Genomic DNA, 20,531 nt, shown 5'->3' with positions numbered 1-20,531 from the left:
GCTCTGCTGCACTCAGGCACCCCTGGTCTTTCTGTGACCCCGAGGGTCCTGAGACCACATTGTCCCACGAGGGTTCCACCCCCCACTTAGCCACCAGGGTGACGTCCCTCAGCGGAGCAGACTTCTAAAAGTTCTGATTTTGTGCTCAGTGGCTCTATCACTTGTCAGAAGCGGCTGACGGAGGCCCCTCCCCCGCTGTCTATCCTCCCGAATATCGCCTCGGATTCACTTCTCCACACGTCCTACCTTCCAGAAAGTGGTCGCTTTTCTGTTCAGAGAGTTGTTGCTATTCTTTTCTTCGATCTCCTGTTGAGTTCGTAGGTGTTCAGAATGGTTTGATCCCTATCCAGCTGAATTCCTGAGAGGAGACGAAATCCAGGTCTCCTATTCCTCCGCCATCTTGCTCCACGCCCCCTAGAATGATATGATTTTTAAAAATATACTTTGAGGTTTTGTTGTCAGTTTACTCTTTTTATAATTATGATAAAAAACATAGGTGCATAACAAAAATTGTCATTTTAACAATGTTTAAGTATAAAATTCAGTGGCATTAATTAGATTCACAATGCTGTGCAAGCATTACTACTACTATAGGTCTTGCAAATTTTTATGAACCTAAACAGAAACTCTGCACCCGTTAAGTAATAACTCTCAGTTCCACCCTCCTCCCAGAATCTGGTAACCTCTAATATACTTCCTATTTCTATGAATTTGCTTTTTGTTTTTAGATATTTCATATATATATATTTTCTTATATGAATCACACTTTTTGTCTTTTTGTGTCTGGCTTAGGTCACTTAACATAATGTTTTTAAATTCATCCATGTTGTAGCATGTATCAGAACTTCATTCCTTTTTATGACAGGATAATATTCACTATCTGTATATATATTTTGTTTATCTGTTCATCTATTGATGGACACTTGGATTGTTGCCACCTTTTGACTAGAGTGAACGATGTTACAATAAATACTGGTATATAATCATCTGCTTGAGTCCCTGCTTCCAATTCTTTTAGGTATAGACCTAGGAGTTGAATTGCTGAGTCATTTGGTAATACTATGTATCCAGTTTTGAGGAACTGTCAAACTTCTTTCCACAGGACCTGCATCATTTTACATACCCATCAGCAATGTACAAGAGTTCCAATTTTTCTGAGGCACCTGGGTGGCTCAGTCAGTTGAGCGCTCGACCCTTGCTTTTGGTTCAGGTCATGATCTTGGGGTCTTGGGATCCAGCCCAGTGCCAGGTGCACTTAAGGAGGAGTCTGCTTGTCCCTCTCCCTCTGCTCCTCCCCACTTCCCCTCAAATAAAATTTAAAAAAAGAGTTTCAATTTTTCCACGTTTGCCAACACTTGTTTCTTTCTCTCTTTCTCACTCCCTTTTCTCCCTTCCTTTTAAAAAATTCTAACTATTCTAGCCATCATTAGTTTTTGATATACGTTGGCTAATTGAATTAAAATAAAAAATAAAAATAAATAAAAATTCTAACCATTCTAGCAAGCACGAAGTAGTATTGAATTGTGGTTTTGATTTGCATTTTCCGAATGAGCAATGCTGTTTTTGTTGAGTATCTTTCATATGCTTATTGGCCATTTGTGCATCTTCTTTGGAGAAATGTCTATTCATGTCCTTGGCTCATTTTTAAAATTGTGTTGTTGTTGTTGAGTTGTAGGAATTTTAATATTTTTGAATATTAAAACCTTTTCAGTAATACAATTTGTAAATAACATTTTCCCATTTTGTGGTTTGTTTTTTCACTCTTGTGTCCTTTGATGTACAAATGTTTTTAATTTTAATGAAGTCCAATTACCTATTTGTTGTTGTTGTTTTCCCTGTACTTTAGAGTCATATTTAAGAAACTATTGCTATATCCCAGGTCATGCAGATTTGCCCCTAAGTTTTCTTCTAAGATTTTATAGTGTTCTAAAATTTAGACCTTGGATACATTTTGAGTTAATGTAAGGTAAGGGTGCAATCTCACTCTTTTGCATATGGATATACAATTTTCCAAGATTATTTGTTGAAAATAATGTTCTTTCTCCATTTAATGGTCCTGGAACCTCTGTGGAAAATCAATTGACCATAGTTGTCAGAGTTTATTTCTAGGCTCTCAATTTTATTCCATTGGTCTACTTGACTATCCCATGCCAGTACCATACTCTTTTAATTATTGTAGCTTTATAATTCATTTTTAAATCAGGAAGTGAGAGACTTCCAACTTTGTTATTCCTTTTTAAGATTGTTTCAGCTGTTCAACTCCCTGGAGATTGCATATGAGTTTTAGGATTAGTTTTTACATTTCTGAGAACATGCTGTTGGGAATTTGGTAGGTATACATTGAATCTGTGTATTGCTGTGGGTAGTATTGTCATTTTAACAATATTAAATCTTCTAATCCAGAAACACGAGGTGTCTTTCCATTTCTTTAGGTCTTCTTTAATTTCTTTCAGTAATTTTTATACTTTTCAGTGTACAAGTCTTATGCCACCTCAGTTAAATTAATTTCTAAGTATTTTATACTCTTTGATTTTATTGTAAATGGAATTGTTTTCTTAATATTATTTTTGGGTTGTTCATTGTCAGTGTATAGAAATACAACTGATTTTTATGTGTTGATTTCCAGTCTTGTACTTTGCTGTATTTCTTTATTAGCTTTAACAGTTTGTGTCTCTGTATTCATTAGGCTTTTTTTCCATGTAAGATCATTTCACCTACAAATAGACATAGTTTTACTTCTTCTTTTCCAGTTTGAATGCCATTTATTTCTTTTTCAGGCCTAAGTGCTCTGGCTAGAACTTCCAGTACTATTTGAAATAGAAGTGGTGAATGCAGGAGTCCTTGTCTTGTTCCCAAACTTAGGGAAAAGCTTTCAATCTTTCACCATTGAGTATTATGTTAATTTGAGTTTTTTAAATACTTACTTTTATTGCTATCTGGAAAACGGACTGCTGGGAGTAGAAGCAGGTGTACTAATTAGAAAGAAATTGCAATGTTTGTTGCTATGGTGGCTTAACTGATGAAAAAAAGTGGGCCGATTAGGGATATGTTTGGATGCAGGATGATAGGACTTATATCATTACAGGGTGGTGGTGTGGCAAAGACATTAGACGTGCATTGTCCAATATATCATTAGTCACACGTAGCTACTGAAAATTATAATTAATTAAAATTAAATGAAAATCTAGTTATCTACTTGTATTAATCACTGTTTTCATTTATACCAAAAATTTAACACCTTTTTCCAGCTTTACTGAGATATGATTGATAAATAACATTGTATATGTTTAAGGTTTGCAGCTCCATGATTTGATGTACATATATATTATAAGTAATTACCACAATAAGGTTAATTAACACATGCACCACCTCACATAGTTTTTTTTTCTTTTTCTTTCTTTTTGTGTGTGTATGTGTGTGTGTGTGTGGTGAGAATATTTAAGATCTATTGTCTTAGCAACTTTCAAGTATATAGTACAGCATAGTTAACAGTCACCAGGCTGTAAATTATATCCCCAGAACGTATTCATCTTATAACTGGAGGTTTACACCCTTTGACCATTCTCACCCATTCTTCCATGTGGCTAGTGGCTATCATATCAGAGATTGGAGACAGAACAAATCTATAATTGCAGGAAATTCTACTGGCAGCACTCCCCTAAATCCTGCCTGTGTGTTGGTCTCTGCCTTTTTTCCTTTTTCATGGCTAAGAAAGAGAAAATAGAAAAGGAAATGGAAACATTAGCATTTAGAGAGAGAAAAGTATTTTTCTAATGTAACATACTTAAATCAATTAGCATTGATGCAAGTTAGATGCATTTGTTTACGTCAGAAGGTCAACAAAATACATTTGTTATAAATGAATATTCATGACAGTATTTTGGGGCAGACATTATGGTCTAATGTTTAAGAAATTATGCTATGATGTCAGACTTCTTATTTGTACTCTACCTCAAAATAGATTAAGGATTATTTGTAATCATGTTTCTTCATAGATATTATAGGGATATGATATTTTTAGCTACTTGTAGTTATGAGAATAAGGAAATAAAGCTTATAACACAATTTCTAGCGCATCTAAAATGCTTACTGAATCAGAGAGATATTTAAGACCACAGGTTATAAGTAGATGAGCAGATAGATGATAACATGATTTCATTATACAGCTCTAATTTCGTTATGCCTGCTTCAAATTCTGAGTAGTATTCAGATTTAATAGGAATTTATTAAAGGTGCATTTCTTTGAATATTCTGAACATTCTATATTTGATGCTATTTCTACATTTCATTTAATCAAAACAATTACCGAATGAAAAAGCTGTGGAACACCCAAAGGTAAGCAGTTACTTAGCCAGTGTAGGTCTTGTTTCTCAGGGAGCTGCTAGTATATGAAAAGAAGTCATGTTCATCAAGTATTACACATATTAAACACTGCAGGGATAAGATTTGTAATCCTCTGTTTCTTCACAGGTACAATGGGGATATGATTTTTTTTAGTATTTGGATTGTTATGAAATATGAATAAAAAAATTGTGTGGTTATACTTTATGGCTTGGAAAGTTTTGACTTCGTTAATATTTAAAGATGCCCACAGTCATCAGAAGGGTGTGTTTTTGGTTAAATTACAAAGATATTTTTGTCATCAGAAAAATCTATAAAAGACATCCTGCCTGAAGAAACTCTTGTTTTTATTATAATGAAGAGCACATTTTACTTAAAACTAAGAAGGCCATGAAGGGGAATTAAAATTTCTCATTATATAAAATGAAAAAAAAGTCACTAACATATTTATTTACTTCTATGTCCTCAAAATGGCAATATTTTCAGATATCAAACATTTCAGAATCATTCTGTGATCTTTGTGGAAATGAAAGTTGAGAGGATGTTTAAAGTGAGTTTTTCATACATGTATATGAACAAAAATAAATAGGTTAGCAAAAAGGTTTGTTTCTTCAGAATCCAGCTATATAAGTAATGAACTTATTGCTCAATATATGTAATTGCCTATACATATGTTTTGCACATTTTCTATTGAATTGAACTTTTCCTTATTGATATATAGAGCTTTTTATAAATTAGGTATGTTAGCTTTTTTATATGTACTGTGAATTCTAATTTTGTTCAGTTTGTTATGCCTTTTGCCTTTGGTTACCACGATTGGGGAGGGGGGTGGTTAAGCACACATTCTTATTTATAGCAAGTAAAAATAAATATTTTATTTTTTGACTTTTTGATTTTGAAGTAAAAACAGTCTTTTCTTCTACACTTTTGTTGGAGATATATATATAAATCATATGTGTGAATGTATATATCTTTAACTGATTTGGATTTATTTTAGTGTGTAATGAAGTATCAACTGAACCCCATTAGTTTTCAAATAACTACCCAGTTTGTCACAACACTGTTGATTTTAAAATTCCAAGACTCCCTGATTTATTTGAAATGCTACCTCTAGGATATGGTAAATTTCTTTAAAAAAAAATATTTATTTAAGAGAGAGAGAGAGAACATGAACAGGTGGGGCAGAGGGAGAGGAAGAGAGAGAATTTCAAGCAGATCCCACACTAAGCACAGACTCTGAAGCTGGGCTCAATCTCGGGACCCAGAGATCACCACCCCAGCCAAAACCAAGCATTGGACACTTAACCAACTGTGTCACCCAGGAGCCCCTAGGGTATAGTAAATTGCTGTACATATGTGGGTCTATTTCTGAAACTTTATTTTGTTGGTCTGTTTATCCAGAAGTCACTAACTTAATTTTTAATTTGTTTTTTAATAGGCCTAATCTTATCACTCATGTCATCCTTGTCACTCTTCTTTCCAAAGTTTTCTTGGATATTTATGCCTATTTGTTTTTCCATATAGCCTGTCCATGACACCTTTATGAAGTTGAGCCTTTCTATGGTATATATTTCCATGTATTTCATTTTATGTTTGTGATTAAGAATGCTGAAAATTTTTTCTCAGGTAGATTTTTCTCAACTTTTGTGTTTTTTTCTAAGCTTTTAATTTTATTTTTGTTTAAAATATAAATAAGGTCTTTTTTTTACCTTATATCTTCAATTGGTCATTGTGTGTATTGATGAAGGCTATTGATTTATGTATTTTAATTTCACACCCACCACCTAACTGAATTATTTTGTTGTCTGCAGAATCTTTTCACTTAAGTCTAGTGGAATTGCTGGGTTTAAATCATATCATCTGCAAATATTGATATTTTTAGTGCTCTCTTTTCCGTGTTTATACTTCTAATTTCTCTCTTTTGACCAGTTACATCAGTGAGAATATCTAGTGCTGTGTTAGACAGTAAAGCTGATTATAGTACTTTCATCTTCTTGACTTAGCAATAAAGCTTTCAGTATTAGCCCATATATACGATGCTTACTTTTCACATATATATGATACACACAGATATATAAAATATATCTAGGTGTACATATATATATGTACATATGTATTTCGTATTTCTATATGTATTTTACATATGTGTTTGTAATGCACACCCATACACACACACAGACACTCAATTCTCTTTCTTCTTGCTAATAATGTCTAGAAAGTCACCACAAACCCTAAATTAACAAATACTGAACCATTGCTCCTAGGGGTAACATGTGTACATGTATGTTTTTTGTGTGTAGAGACATATCTCACATATATTCTTAATTCCTAAAGCAATTCATCCTGGTAGATTATATTTGCTTTACTTTACAAAAGAAAAAACCAGGTTTAGAAGTGTTAAGTGACCATTCCCACTACCAGTACTAGACTTGACCTTCAAACCCTACAGGAACCGGCCATAGAGCCAACGTCTTGTACTGCATTGTGCTGCCCCCTGCTGTCTCCATCCCATGGTCGTCTCTGTAGAACTGCTGAAAGGACAAGACAGAGCAACACCTTGTTGGACCTCAGCAGGGAATGTGCACATTTGGACAACTCCGATTTTTCACTGCTCTGTGTGTGTACATGTCCTGGAATGATGGTGAAAAAGCCCCAGGTATTAGTATTAACTAATACTTAATATAATTAAGTATTATATTAGTACTTATATACTAAGTATATTTCTCTTATATACTAATTAACTAATTAGTTAATTAGTATTAGTTTTGGGTTACAAATAGATTTTAGCCAGTAGGTGAAATTGCAGATACAGAATTGGCAAATAATAAGGATCATGGGTGTAAGCATTTATAAGTTATGTTAGGGAATTCCTCATCAATTTCTATTTTGTTCAATGTTTTTTTAACCAGTAATTAGTGTTGAGTTTTGACAAATTTCTTTTCAGTGACCAAGAAGGAGATCATTTGAATTTTCTTCTCAGATATATTGATATCGTGAGTTATTTTAATAAACTTCTTAATATTTTATGTATCTCTCTGACTTCTTAGAATACTCCTCTTGCTCATAATAAAATATTCTTTAAGTGAGGTCCTAAAACTTATTTTCTAGTTTTTTTATTTAGATTTTTAATTGATATTAAAACAGAGATTGGTCTGTGAAATATTTGTATGGTTTTTGTGCAATACATTTTTTTGGGTTTTTTTTCTATTGAGTAATACTTGCTTCATATAAAAATATTTGAATGGAATTATATTCTCTGGAGTAGTTTAAATGGCATGTAGAATTATCTGCTCTTTACAACAGTTTGTTTGAGGGTAATTCATGTTTTAGAAACTGAAATTACCTCATAAGCAATGAGTAAATAGGGGGATTATGACAGTAAAATGCAGTAGTCACGTTAGTTTCCGCACAATCTTTTTTGTGGATCTAGAGTATACAACACTAAATAACAACAGCTGAAGGGAAATTACATTAACGCAGATGCTCTCATTCACCTCTTGTTCCAGAGACACTTACTTGTTTGCCTTCCAGCTGCTGCAGATCTTGATCCTGTGACGACCAGACCATTCCTGAACTCTGTGGGTCTGTGGCTTGAACATCACAACGCTGCCCCTTCTGTTTCTAACCAGCCCGCTGGTGTGCGCTATTCCAGTCAGGGAGCAGCCTGGGAGAGTAAGGCAGGACTTTCTGTCGGAGAGGCTCTTGCAGAATGCAGTGGCCTTTCCCACAGCGAAAAGGCCCTCCCCTGAACAGAGGGAATGTGGGCGGAGTGCGAGACACCTGGCTGAAATGGTGTCCGACTCTCTTCATCCTCTCACGTTCAGGGATTTCTGAATGTCCTCTGGGTCTGGACTCCTGGGGTGTCCTGTCTCAGCCCCCCAGGACTGAAGTCATTCATCTCTCCCCTCTGTGCCTCAGACAAGTGCTTCTGTCACTCCAGGCTGTTCTTAACTACATTCCTGGTCACAGACCTGGGAAGAACCAGCAGTGACGGGAACAGTGGCCACATCTCCGGTCTGTGACACTTCACCCCTCTGGATGGGGACTTGAGGAAAGTAAGGGGCTGAAGTTTAAGTTGCTGCAGATCCCTGATGTGGGGAACAGGCGCACATGGCCATTATTCCAAGGTGGTGATGCTTGAGTGGCACATAACCTCTGGAAGCCTTGAGGACCTGGGCCCTGACGTCCAATCCCCCAACCCCCCCATCCCCCCACCCCCACCCTGTGCTTGATTGTTGCTCTCAAGGTCAGTGCAGCTGGGCAGGTCAGTGGCTGGTCCTGCTCGGTGCCAGAGACAGAGGCCTCACCCACTAGAGCCCCGCCCTGGCTCTGCCACGCCAGCTTTCTCACTACCCCCCGCATCCTCTAACCTATTTCCCCATAAGCCCAGGTATTTTTAAACACAAATTTGCTTTGTGAGAGCTTTATAAAAGCACAAATGTAGAAAAGATCTGTATTTAATATTTTCCTCTGAATCCACTGTCATGTGTTTCAGAGTTATTCTCCTTCACTCCCAAATGCTCTGCTTTCTTTTTGGTTTGTTTAGAATTGTATCTCTCTCTAGAGTCAGTTTTGGTAAATTAGATTTTTCTAGAAAATCATCCATTTTATTTAGGTTTTTAAATTTATTTGTACAGAGTTGTTTAAAGGGGTCTCTTATAATTAGAAAAAATCTGCATCTATGATTATTTCCTTCTTGCTTATGCTTTCTGTTTCTTGATTAGATTGATGGCTTATTTTCGAAGAATCACCTTAGCCAAGTGTGTGTGTGTGTGTGTGTGTGTGTGTGTGTGTGTGCGTGTGTGTGTGGATATGTTAGTTACACTATTGTGAAAATGCTGAAGGGATGGGAACAGCTTGGAATCATTCTTGCAGTATCTCCCTTTCTTTACGACTTACTCTGTTCCAATCTATTAACCAAGATGGTCAAAGGCATGCCATGCATATTGGCAGGGTGAGGAGGATAACAGTAGAAATTAAGTAAGCCAAGGAATCTTTGGCCTTAAACTCTGGAGAGAGTTAAAAATATTTAATGAATCAGATTATTCACAAAGTTCCAAATGTCTATTTACTCAGGTTCCTTTTTAGTGACAATTAGTGAGTCAATTATGAATTCAAACACTGTCATAAAAGCATAACAAATTTAATAATGTGAAGCATTACAGTGAAAATTAGATCAGAAAATTTTTCAAATATTCAGGTAAGTTCATAATTCATGTAAAACTTGTCTTGGACTAAACTTTCAAGGAGGCTAGTTACAGAAGGTGTTAAATGCCTTTCAAAATCACAAGCACATACTTCACAAAAAATCTATGCAAGCTAATGTGGCTGATTTAAAAGCATTTTAGAAAACAAGTTGTCTTTTTATTGGGGTGTTTTTGTCAGGCAGTCAGAGAATGTATATTTAACATTAATTTGGAAAACTTAGATAATCTAAAAAATTTTAACATTGTCTTACAAAATACTTTCTGTGATCATCTTTAAAGCTTGATATTAATTCTGGTTTTCAAAAATGAAAATTTGAGCATTAATTAGACTTACTTTAAATGATGTGCTGTTGAAGGGCACCTGGGTGGCTCAGTCGGTTAAGTGTCTGCCTTTGGCTCAGGTAATGATCTCAGGATCCTGGGATCGAGTCCTGCATCGGGCTCCCTGCTCCATGGGGAAGCCTGCTTCTCCCTCTCCCTGCTGCTCCCCTTGCTTGTGCTGTCTTTGTGTGTGTCAAATAAATAAATAAAATCTTTAAAAAAAAAGGATGTGCTGTTGTGTAGTTGATAAAAACTATTCTTTCACAAATCTTTAGAGATTACCCTGTGATACTGAACTATTACCTTAGAGTTCCCAGTGCAGTAACATAACAACAAAATATATTTCAATCTCAGTATATTCAACATTTAAATGCATATTTCTTGGGCTGCCTGGCTGGCTCTGTCAGTGAAGTGTGCGACTCGATCTCTGGGTTGTAGGTTCAAGCTCCACATCGGGTGTAGAGATTACTTAAAAATAAAATCTTAAAAAATGTGTATTTCTTATTTATCAATAATACGAATATTTCTGTAAATGAGAAAGTTGACTTGGGACAAAGTACCAAGTAACAAAAAGTGTCGAATTATTTTATCTTATCTTTTCTCCTCATACCCACAGATTCTATGACAAGCTATTTTAGTGCGTAGAGTTTGCAAGATACACTGGCCATGAGCCTTCATGTGTCTTTCATTGGATAGCATTTTATCCTTTTTTTTTCCTAGTTGTTTTCCTTCTGTTCTTCATAGGTCAAACCAAATTTCTTCAAAGAAACTTTCCTTCATCTCTCAAGTTTTGAATTTCTTCCCATTTCTTTCTCTTTCATAGTCCTCTTTGTGGCATGTATGATATTTTTACTAGAAATGTTAATTTTATAGTATTTGTTTAATATCCATATCCCCTGATAAAATGTAAGTTTCACGAGGGCAGGGATTCTGTCTGGTTAGTTCACCATGTATCCTCAGCACCGAGCAAAGTAAAGGCATAGAAGGCAAGCAATTAATGCATACGTGAATGGACATGTAAACGAATAGGTGGATGGATGAGCACAAAGCCTTTTTCACACAATTACTCACACTTCATTCAGAGTGGTCGTGTCTGATTTTATGGGATGGGGCAGCCTCAGGTTCTGTTGTGGAGCTACTTCGTTCTCAGGAGTCAGGCAGGACTCTGGTTTGAGACTTTGTTAAAAATTAATATTCACCTAAGTTGATAATCAGCCAAATCAGAAATGATTGGATTTTGTGATTAGAATCTCCTGGTGATTTAATGTCTCATTGGGCAGCTTTGATTTTGGTGAAGTAAAGAACCCATTCTCCCATGTCACCTGATTTTAACTGAAGTGAAAGTGCTTATGGCCAAACTGATTCCAGGTCATATTCGAGTGTTATCAGCCCATAGTGCCTTCAACCAGTTCTTTTTGGGGGATTCTATTCACCGGCAAATTAATTTTCTAGATAGTCATTCCTTCATTTCTCTGTTCTTTCAATTCTTTTTTTAACTTGGCTGGATTGGGAGCCCAATTCTAGCTTTTAAAAGTTTACTATAAAGGATATTTGCAAAGGCAGTTTTTCAAGCATTATTCAAATGATAATTTTTGTATAAATATTATATATGTATTTTTAAAGATTTTATTTATTTATTTGAGAGAAATAGAGTGAGAGAGAGAGAGAGAGAGGGAGCCTGATGTGGGACTCAATCCCAGGACCCTGGGATCATGACCTGAGCTGAAGGCAGATGCTTAACTGACTGAGCCACCCAGGCGCCCCTAAATATGGTATATTTAATATATATTATAATTTACCATTATAACTGTTACAAAATACAATAGTTACATTTTGATCTGTGTTTTCACACAGCAAGGTTCTCATGTTTTTCTGGTTCTCAGCTTTTTGACTGTCCCATTTCTGTCTCCTTCCTGGGCCCCACTAGCTCTATCTCATCATCTGATCTTCTCCACAGTATGGAGACTGATAGAACTAACTTCTTACCAGCCAGATCATTGTCTAAAATAAAATTTTCAAAATATTGGGATAGGACCATATATGCAAGTATTATTTTAATCTTGATACAAGGGCTGATTCCTGAAACAGGCAAGTTAAGATTTATGCTTGTGAGAGACATCTAAAGGGGAGGCTGGGTGGGTTGGGGGGTGGAAGGGGGAGAGTCACAGAATATCCATACAAAATTAAAACAGGAAAAAAACACTTGGATCATTAGACTCTTTGATTGACAACTGAGTGGGAGGGGGATTCATTTCCCAGAATCAGTCTGAATACCATTAAAAGTTTATCTTGAAATTGCTTGAACATTTTATCAGAAATGCTAATTTCTTCCAAGAAGGTTATGAATTACATTTCAAGCAAAAAGGAACAACAGATTTGGGACATCACTTATTCTTCACATTTCTTCTGTAGACACCCCAAATACAGTATTTTAAAATTTAATTCATCATTTTGTCCCATTCACCAAGTCAAATCTACACCTCCCCCTGTGTTTCCATTAAAGGTTGTAGCTCACCATTCACCTGGACACACATAGTAGACATCTCAGAATCATTCTAGACATTTTTTTGTTCCTTTATCTTCGACATCCGTATAATACCCATGCCTGTCATTTCACCTGTTAATATTGTTTAATGCGTTCACTTCACTCTGACCACTCCGGCTCTCCCCAGGCTCTCCTCACATATTTGCCAGGTGAGAGCTGCCTTGTACATGGGAGTGGTAACTCCCACATATCTATCCTCTAAACTGCAGCCAGAGCAACCTTGCACAAATGAAATCTGGCCCCCCACACCCTTGCTTGTAATCACTCAGAGATATCTCCACTATCCACATAAGGAAGTCCAAGTCTCCTTAAAGAGCTTCAGAAGATTCACGAAATCCTATCTACCTCTCCTATATCTAGCTTCTTTTAGTTTCATATTTTATGGTTTCTAGGAATGTAGTAGCTTCTATTGCTACCTAACAAGTTACCAAAGTCAGTTCTTTAAAACAGCGGAGACTGACTTTCTATGCGTCAGGAATCTGGGTGCTCTGCTCAACTTGTCACAAGATTGGAAATCGAGGTGTTGGTTGGGCTACGCATTTTCTCTGCAGGTCAGTGTCCTCTTTCAAGCTCACAGAGTTGCTGCCAATATTCGGTTTCTTGCAGTGGTAGGACTGAGGTATCCATTCTCTTGCTGGCTCTTGGGCCAGGGATGGCTCTAAGCTCTTTCAGGCTCTTCTCAGCTCCCTTCCCTGGGACCTCCTCCCCAGGCCCTCTCACACTTCAATCTCTCTTTCTTCAGGAAGGCCTGGATCCTGCTAAGGGCTTCTCTGGTTAGTCAGATATGCCCAGATGAACTCAAAGTCGATTGAGTAATAACCTAATCATAGCAGTGATATCTCATCATATTTACATTTCTTTCTGGAACCAAGAGAATAAAGTGAAAATCTTAGAGAGGTCATCTTAGAATTCTGCCCATCACAAGTACCAACCAGTGTGGATTTGCTGTGAGTATTCCTGCTTATGCTATTTCTTCTGGTGAAATATTCCTTCCTAACTTTTGATTCTTATTCACCATTTGAGATTTTGCTTAGGTATAATATTCTACAGAACATGTACTTTCTCTGAATTCACGACATCAGCTAAGTTTTCCTCTGATATGCTGTGATAGTAAGCTAGGTGTGTATGTCTCCTAGCATGAGTCCTATTCACTTAAGACTGTGTTTACTGGTTTATTTCCCAAGGGTAGATTATTAGTCACTGATGCCACCATCATAGACAGTGGCTTCAACAGGCACTTATGTTTCAGTATTCTAGAAACCGGAAGTTTAGGTCAGGATGTCAGCATGGTCAGTTTCTGAAAAGAGGTCTCTTCCTGGCTGGTCTAGGTTACCTCCATCCTGTTGTGTGCACATGACCTCTTCTGTGTGAGCGGCGGGGGGGGGGGGGGGGGACGCGGAGAGGGAGAGGGAGAGAGAGAGAGAGCTCTTGGTGCCTCTTCTGAACAAGGGCACTGATCCCATCATGAGGACACCAACCTTCATGATCTCATCTAATCTCATCTAACCCTAATTACCTTTGTAAAGGATCTGTCCCCAAATACAGTCACATTAGAGGTTAGGGCTTCAATATATGACTTTGGGGGACACAAACATCCAGTCGATAACAGGTAGGGATGGTGACTTCTTCCCTTTTGTAATACAAATGCCTAATAGCCTTTCAATAATATTTTTTTTTTTTTTTTTTTTTTAAAGATTTTATTTATTTATTTGACAGAGAGAGACACAGCGAGAGAAGGAACACAAGCAGGGGGAGTGGGAGAGGGAGAAGCAGGCTTCCCGCGGAGCAGGGAGCCCGATGCGGGGCTCGATCCCAGGACCCTGCGATCATGACCTGAGCCGAAGGCAGACGCTTAACGACTGAGCCACCCAGGCGCCCCTCTTTCAATAATATTTTTAAGTGAACTAGTCTTGTAGGGCCAAACTCATCATATTTGATGTCCTTTGTCTTGATGACCTCTATTATCAAATTAGTTACCACTTCTTATGCTCTAATATTGCTTTATACCTTCTAAATAATTTAATTCCTCAACTTCCAGCTTTGACTATACCACTCCATTAACTAATTAGTATACAAAAATAAATTCAATATTCCTTAACCTGATATGGTTCCTGAGGTCCAGAGAGATATAAAAATACTGAGATAAATGTCCTTCTTTTAATTGCAACATTATAGCCTAAATCCAAAATAGAAAGACATAAATGTTCTATGATAGGGGACTGGTCATGCTAATTATATGTTAACAACCGTAAATAATGTATTCACTGAAATGATATTATAGAAAATAATAGCATCAGATAATAATCATGCTGGAATATTAAGTACAAAATCAATTTAAAGAAATAATATATTTTTCTTATATTATTTGTTTTCCTATCTAATTCCCTGACCCTTCACATATACTGTATGCTCCTTGAGGAAAAGGACTGTGTTTTATTCATCATTATGTCCCTGGAACCAGATTGTTGACAGACAGTAAACACTGAAAAATGTTTATTGCTTTGACTGAGTTGTCTGAAACAAAGTGGGAGAGATATAAAATGTGAAAATATTCTTAGTAACACAAAGATACACATACTGTCTTATATTAGTGTGTAATACTAAGTGTCAAATATGTTACATACATTTTGAAGCAAAATTAAAACTATCAATGTAATTATAAAAATAAATCCACCTTTGGAAATGGAAGGAATTAAACTATTTCCTGTGCTCCTTCTAAGGACAGGCAGCACTTTTCTCATTTTAAAACATTTCTTTACCTGGTGTGCTTATAATATTGTTCCAGTTTATTAAATGGGCTAAATGTACTGCTTTTCAAAATTCTTTGAATGTTTTCCTTACTCTATATAGTTTATACAGAACCTAAATGTATTCTGATAGACCTCTATGAGCATCTGCAGGTGAACAATTCTTTAAAGCCTGCAGCTCTAAGTCAGAAGTAGCCAGAAAAACAGTTCAGTTAGTCAGAATGAACCATTCCAGTCCTGAAATTGTCAATCATTTAGTTATGGATTATATTGCCTGTATATTTTTCCTTTTCCTAAGTAAAGGGGCTAGTTATTTTCTTGCTGTGGGCCCCCTGGATTTCCCTAAACAGCTATCTTTTGGCATGAAGAATAATTTCGTAAATTATCTCAGCAGGACCTGCAACAAGAACAAAAAAATAAGTGATTGTATGTGACTTATTTTTTCCCAAAGTTCAGGGTGTGTGTGTGTGTGTGTGTGTGTGTGTGTGTGTGTTTAGGATTATATAAGTGTGCATGTTTGTATTTAGTAGACAATAGTAATTTTTATAAACAGAACAAACAAGGAATAGCATATCGCTTTACTTTGAGATCAAAACAGAACTATCAGGCATAAATGTTCATTTATCTATTTAACAAACATTTGTTGAATATTCACTATTCACTATCATATTGTGTCAGGAAGTAACTTTAAAATAGTGAGTGAGAAAGACATATACCGTCTCCTCCAAAGCTTATTCTTTTTGTTTTTTGTGCTCTTATTTGGCTGGGGGTCAGTGGTGAGAACAGGTAAATTCTACTTTCTTGGCAAATTTCAGTTACACAATATAGTGTTACCAATTATAATCACCTTGTTATCCATTAGATTTTCCAACTGTATTTATCCTATAACTGAAAGTTTGTATCCTCTGACCAAACTCTCCCTATTTCTCTCATCCCCCAGCTCCTGGCAATCACCCACACAGGCTCCCTGCCATTTACCCATGGCCCACTCTGTGCTTCTGGAAGAAGAGTCTGTTTTTCTCTTTTATTTTTTTAAAGATTTTATTTATTTATTTGAGAGAGAGAGTGAGAGAGAGAGCATGAGAGGGGAGAGGGTCAGAGGGAGAAGCAGACTCCCCACTGAGCGGGGAGCCCGATGTGGGACTCGATCCTGGGACTCCAGGATCACGACCTGAGCTGAAGGCAGTTGCTTAACCAACTGAGCCACCCAGGCGCCCCCTGTTTTTCTCTTTTAATCTTTACCCATAAGCTTTGGAAGTTGTCCTTTCCCACCCCCTTCCCCAGTGTCACCTAAGTCTTCCCCCAAAGGCCCAGCGGACAGGCACATACCTGTTCCCCACCAAGGCGATGGCACAGAGGTCCCCGTTCTGTACCCGCGGCAGACCAGCAGGGGGCACCACCAGGCCTGGCAGCATCAGATCTGCGGCAGACAAGACAAAAGCATCACAACGCACATTCTGCCTCTAAGCAATTCCAAGTTTTACTTCATCATTTATGCATTCACTCAACCAACAAACACTTATGAAGTATCAACTAGGTTATTTATAATGAAAATTAAGAAATGCAACCTAAGCATCAGACCTTTTCCCTTTGGGGTGGCTAGTGGTCAAACTGAAGCACCAAGCTGACAGTCAGGTTCCATGATCTCTTATTCTGCTTTCCAAAATTTAGCTTATTGATTTAAAGTATAGCATATGGTTCACAAAGCATTTTCCGATTTAAGTGCAAAGTACGAAGCTTATTGAGGCCTTTCAACAGGGTCCTAGCGGCCCAGGGACCTTATGGAAGCAGCCAAGTGAGGGAGGAAACACACACGGGGGAAAAATTCCATTTTTCAATTGTATGAATACAGGAAATGGGTGCATTTATTAAAGTAGTTGGCCCTTACTAAGTAGGTTTTGGCCAATAGCCAGAATATAGGAAAATCCTCTTACCTGCTCCCCCGACCAGTTTTTCGAGCACCAGAGGCCATGTTGTGAACGTTGGGAGAAGATCAGGATAGGACCACAAGGTGTATACTGCCCAAAAAGAGACACAGAAAGACTTATTGCCAAAAGGTCAATCTCCTAGGGAACTGGCAAGCCAAACACTAAGGTCACTTAAATTAAGAAATAGAAAAGAAACTCAACTCAAAGCTAGAGGGAAGCTGTGAGGCCCAAAGAGGTTTCCTTCTCAAAGCAGGCAGATACTTAAAAAACTGGATGTCACTCGAGACTGGGAGGCCCCTACGGTTCCACCTGGATGCAGCAGCAGCAATGGGCACGGTAGATAAAAGCGGGGACAGAGACCCAACGAGGATTCCATCTGTGACCTCAGAAGCAAGTAAGTGAAGAACAAGGCGCCAGCCTGTAGGAAATGTTGAAACTTCCCCATGTTTATTATTTTTATTCCCTCTGTGTTCACAGTGATTAGCAGTAAAACCTTAGATCAAAAAGGGCCTATGTTCGTAGAGCCGCCAAGTGGAGTGGGGGCACAGGGACCCAAAGGCGACCGCGTTGTGCCGCTGCAGCCAAGCTTGGGGGAGAAGAGCCCCAAGTGACAAAGTAGGCGTCAGCAGCTACGGAAAAGAGAAAAGGACACTGAATGTCTGAGATCTGTGACAAAGAGAGAAAGCAAAGGATCCTGAGAGCCGGGCAGAGCCTCAGAAAGAATCCTGTGAGGTATCTCGATTGAAGTACATCAGTAAGACAGCTGGGTATGTAGTTTAATTAACCTAGCTTCCTTCCTATCACCGTATCTCTTCAGTTTCTTAAGAAAATCCTGCTAATGAAGTTTTAAGAATATTTTTTACATGTCCTGAAATCCCACCCTTTTCAAGACCTCTGCTCCATCCCTACTTAACCCATATGAATTATTATTCCTTCATCTCAGAACGTCCCTTGCCAACTTATCCTCTTCTTGTGTTAGCCCTGTTATTCTCCCTCCTGTAGCAGTTTTTGATCTTGAAAGACCCAATTCTAGGGACACTGGGTCCAAAAAGATCCTTAGGGATGATATTGGGAGATTTTGCACTTCACGTTTTAAGTAAGGCAGTTTAATGAAAGAAAGAAGGAGAAACAGATGTTAGGCAAGGATAATAGTAATGGCCATCTCCATCCTATTGACATACCTGTTGGATATAGGTTTTTCTCCAGTTCAAATAGGATGGGGTTACCACCACACACGTACACAGTCACTGCATCCCCTCTGTGAGCATACAACTTCACAACGTTGAGCTCTTCCTTTCCAGGTACTAAGGCAGAGACCTGATCTGTTCCAAGAGTGGGGAAAGCAGTGGTCACATCAGCCCGAAGCTTTCTCCTGCAGAAAGCAAACCAATACCTGGCGTGAGTCCTGCCTGGACGGATTTTAATAAATAGGAAGGACTCCGAAGGACTTCCTATAAAATCACAAGGGCCAAGGAAAAGCTGGTTTATGATGCCCTATTCTCATACACTCTTCCAAAACATCCTATTCTCTTTCTTATCCAATGTCTCATCTATTTTCACATATTCCTGGGGGCAAGTCTTTCCGTTTTACAAAGAAAGAGGAAAACTGAGAACCAGTGAGTAACCAGGTTAGCCTGACTAGAAACCCAGCCCTACCTTCCAGACTCCATGCCTAGCCCTTGGACCCACCCCTTTCCTCACATCTGCCTGGCGAATCTGTCAGTTTATGGTTAAAAAGCTCTACGAGGGCACCAAGAGTGACTAGAGAACACTGGTTCCAAAATTCGCAACGTGGTATCAGCATCTGCAACACTGTGTAACAGACCCAGTTCTTAAAACATGGCCCTTAATTCTCTCCCACTTCACCCTCCATCTGTCTCTCCTGCCAGAAGTAACCACTACATCCTTTCTCTCCCGTAGTTGTAGTTCTCGGTGCCCCTCTGATTTTTCCTAAGGCACTCGAGGCTCTTTGGAGGGCGGGGAACCTGTAATCCTTCGTGTTTGAACCCTCAACCCCTGATGTAGACCGCAGTCAGTAAGCGCTGGCTGAATTACGGTTTCCTTTAAACTAACTAGAATATCCAAAAGATAGCGGGGGAGACAAACCAGGCCTGCTCTCCATCTCCGCCCTCAAAATGAGTCGAACCCACCCCCGCTCCCCGGCTGGACATTCCCTCGGCCTCCACCCCAGGTCGGCTGAGCTAGCTCAGAGAGGCAGTGGGCCAGCCTCTGCACTGAGAAATGTCTGGGTGCCCCGGCGGGCGGAGCAGGCCCCTCCTCTCCCTCACCTGTCCGGCCCCTCCTCTCCCTCACCTGTCCGGCCCCTTCTCTCCCTCACCTGTCCGACCCCTTGATGGCCGTGTTGGACTTGACCCGAAAGGCCTTGGCAAACATGTCTGCTCGAGTGGCCTGGGGAGGGGAAGGAGAGCACAGGAGCCGGGACCGTCAGGGAAACGAGAACGCGGAGGCTTCCCGACCCGCAGCCCTGGGGGCAGCCATGCTGGGGCCCAGCTGGAAAAGGGGTCCGGCTGGAAACCTGGGCCGCTCGGCTTCGCGGCTACAGGCGCTGCGGGGACCGCGGCCGCCCCCTAGTGGCAAGGCCGGGAACTGAAGCAGGGCGGGCGGGGCCTGGGGAAGGCGGGGCGGATTCCCTCTCGGTCGCCCTCCCTCGGCCCGGCTCTGCGCCTGCGCGAGCTGCTGGCGTCTGCAGGTGTCCGTTGACCCCGTAGTGGCAACCTTGACTCGGTTAGTTTCCACTCGGTCGGTGTTAGGTTGTGTTCGGTCGGTACTGTGTCAGCCTCTGTGCCATTCAGTTTAGTTCAGCTCCACAAAATTAATTGAACTCTTGTGTTTTATTAGTTTTGCAGGCCTCTCGAATTATTTGAAGGGCTTTTGTTTATGAAAGTCTTCACATTTTATTGTACGCTAGAGGTCTCAGGCTTTTCTCCTTGTTTTTAAATTTACGTGAAATGATAATAACAATAACAGAGAATCCACCCTTGTCCCAGGTTTGCCCCGCATGTTATGAGGAGAAAACTACAAATGATCGTCAAAGCTACTTACGAATATTTTTGGCCACTTTTAGGTAAATTTTTCAAAGCGTTATTGATTTTTGAGTTCAGGCTTTATTTGAAGAGGGGAGGTTGTTTCCAAAACGAAAGGAATAACCTTGCTTATAAAAAAAATATCTGTGAGGCAGATTAGGTTCAAATTATGGTTTGGCTTTTCCCTAGCAATGTGATCATGGGCCAACGGCTTATTTCTGAAACTCCTGCATTCTCTGAAAGATACGGATGTAACACCTACCTCATAGGGTTTCCATTAGAAAGGATTGAGGTAATGTATGTGATAACGTTACACAGCGCTTTGCAGATTTCCAGTAATATATTTAAAAAGTCTCCGACAGGGGTGAGAGATGGGTTTCCCTGAGAGGGGCTGCTGT

The 20,531-nt window shown here is 39.0% G+C and overlaps 1 protein-coding gene across 2 annotated transcripts; it reads right to left on the bottom strand.

Annotated features, from left to right (window-relative positions):
* Window positions 1-375: 375 nt before the first annotated feature.
* Window positions 376-19,642, bottom strand: LOC116629030 (eukaryotic translation initiation factor 2D-like). 2 transcript variants are annotated; one of them, XR_004298695.1, is made up of 6 exons: window positions 19,428-19,642; window positions 18,271-18,461; window positions 17,096-17,179; window positions 16,491-16,581; window positions 7,858-8,005; window positions 376-414 (listed from the first exon to the last, which is right to left on the bottom strand). XR_004298695.1 is itself a non-coding variant. In XM_032399320.1 (5 exons), exons 1-5 carry the CDS (start codon window positions 19,481-19,483, stop codon window positions 15,549-15,551), a joined length of 432 nt encoding a protein of 143 aa, XP_032255211.1. In that variant the 5' UTR covers window positions 19,484-19,639; the 3' UTR covers window positions 14,287-15,548. The 2 variants fall into 2 exon arrangements, 1 of the variants encoding a protein (XP_032255211.1); XM_032399320.1 differs by lacking the exons at window positions 376-414; window positions 7,858-8,005 and adding an exon at window positions 14,287-15,558 and having other exon boundaries at window positions 19,428-19,639.
* Window positions 19,643-20,531: the final 889 nt, after the last annotated feature.

This window comes from Phoca vitulina, unplaced genomic scaffold, assembly GCF_004348235.1.
Source record: "Phoca vitulina isolate PV1807 unplaced genomic scaffold, GSC_HSeal_1.0 scaffold191, whole genome shotgun sequence".
Taxonomy (NCBI): Eukaryota; Metazoa; Chordata; class Mammalia; order Carnivora; family Phocidae; genus Phoca; species Phoca vitulina.
Note: the sequence above shows the minus strand (reverse complement) of the source record. Positions and strands in the feature narration are given on the sequence as shown.

Coding starts and splice junctions, on each gene's coding strand:
- LOC116629030 (XM_032399320.1), bottom strand. CDS start 19,483: ATGTTTGCCAAGGCCTTTCGGGTCAAGTCCAACACGGCCATCAAGGGG. Junction 18,462..19,427: donor GCCATCAAGGGGTCGGACAG/GTGAGGGAGAGA, acceptor TGCTTTCTGCAG/GAGAAAGCTTCGGGCTGATG. Junction 16,582..17,095: donor AAAACTGGTCGGGGGAGCAG/GTAAGAGGATTT, acceptor TGTCTGCCGCAG/ATCTGATGCTGCCAGGCCTG.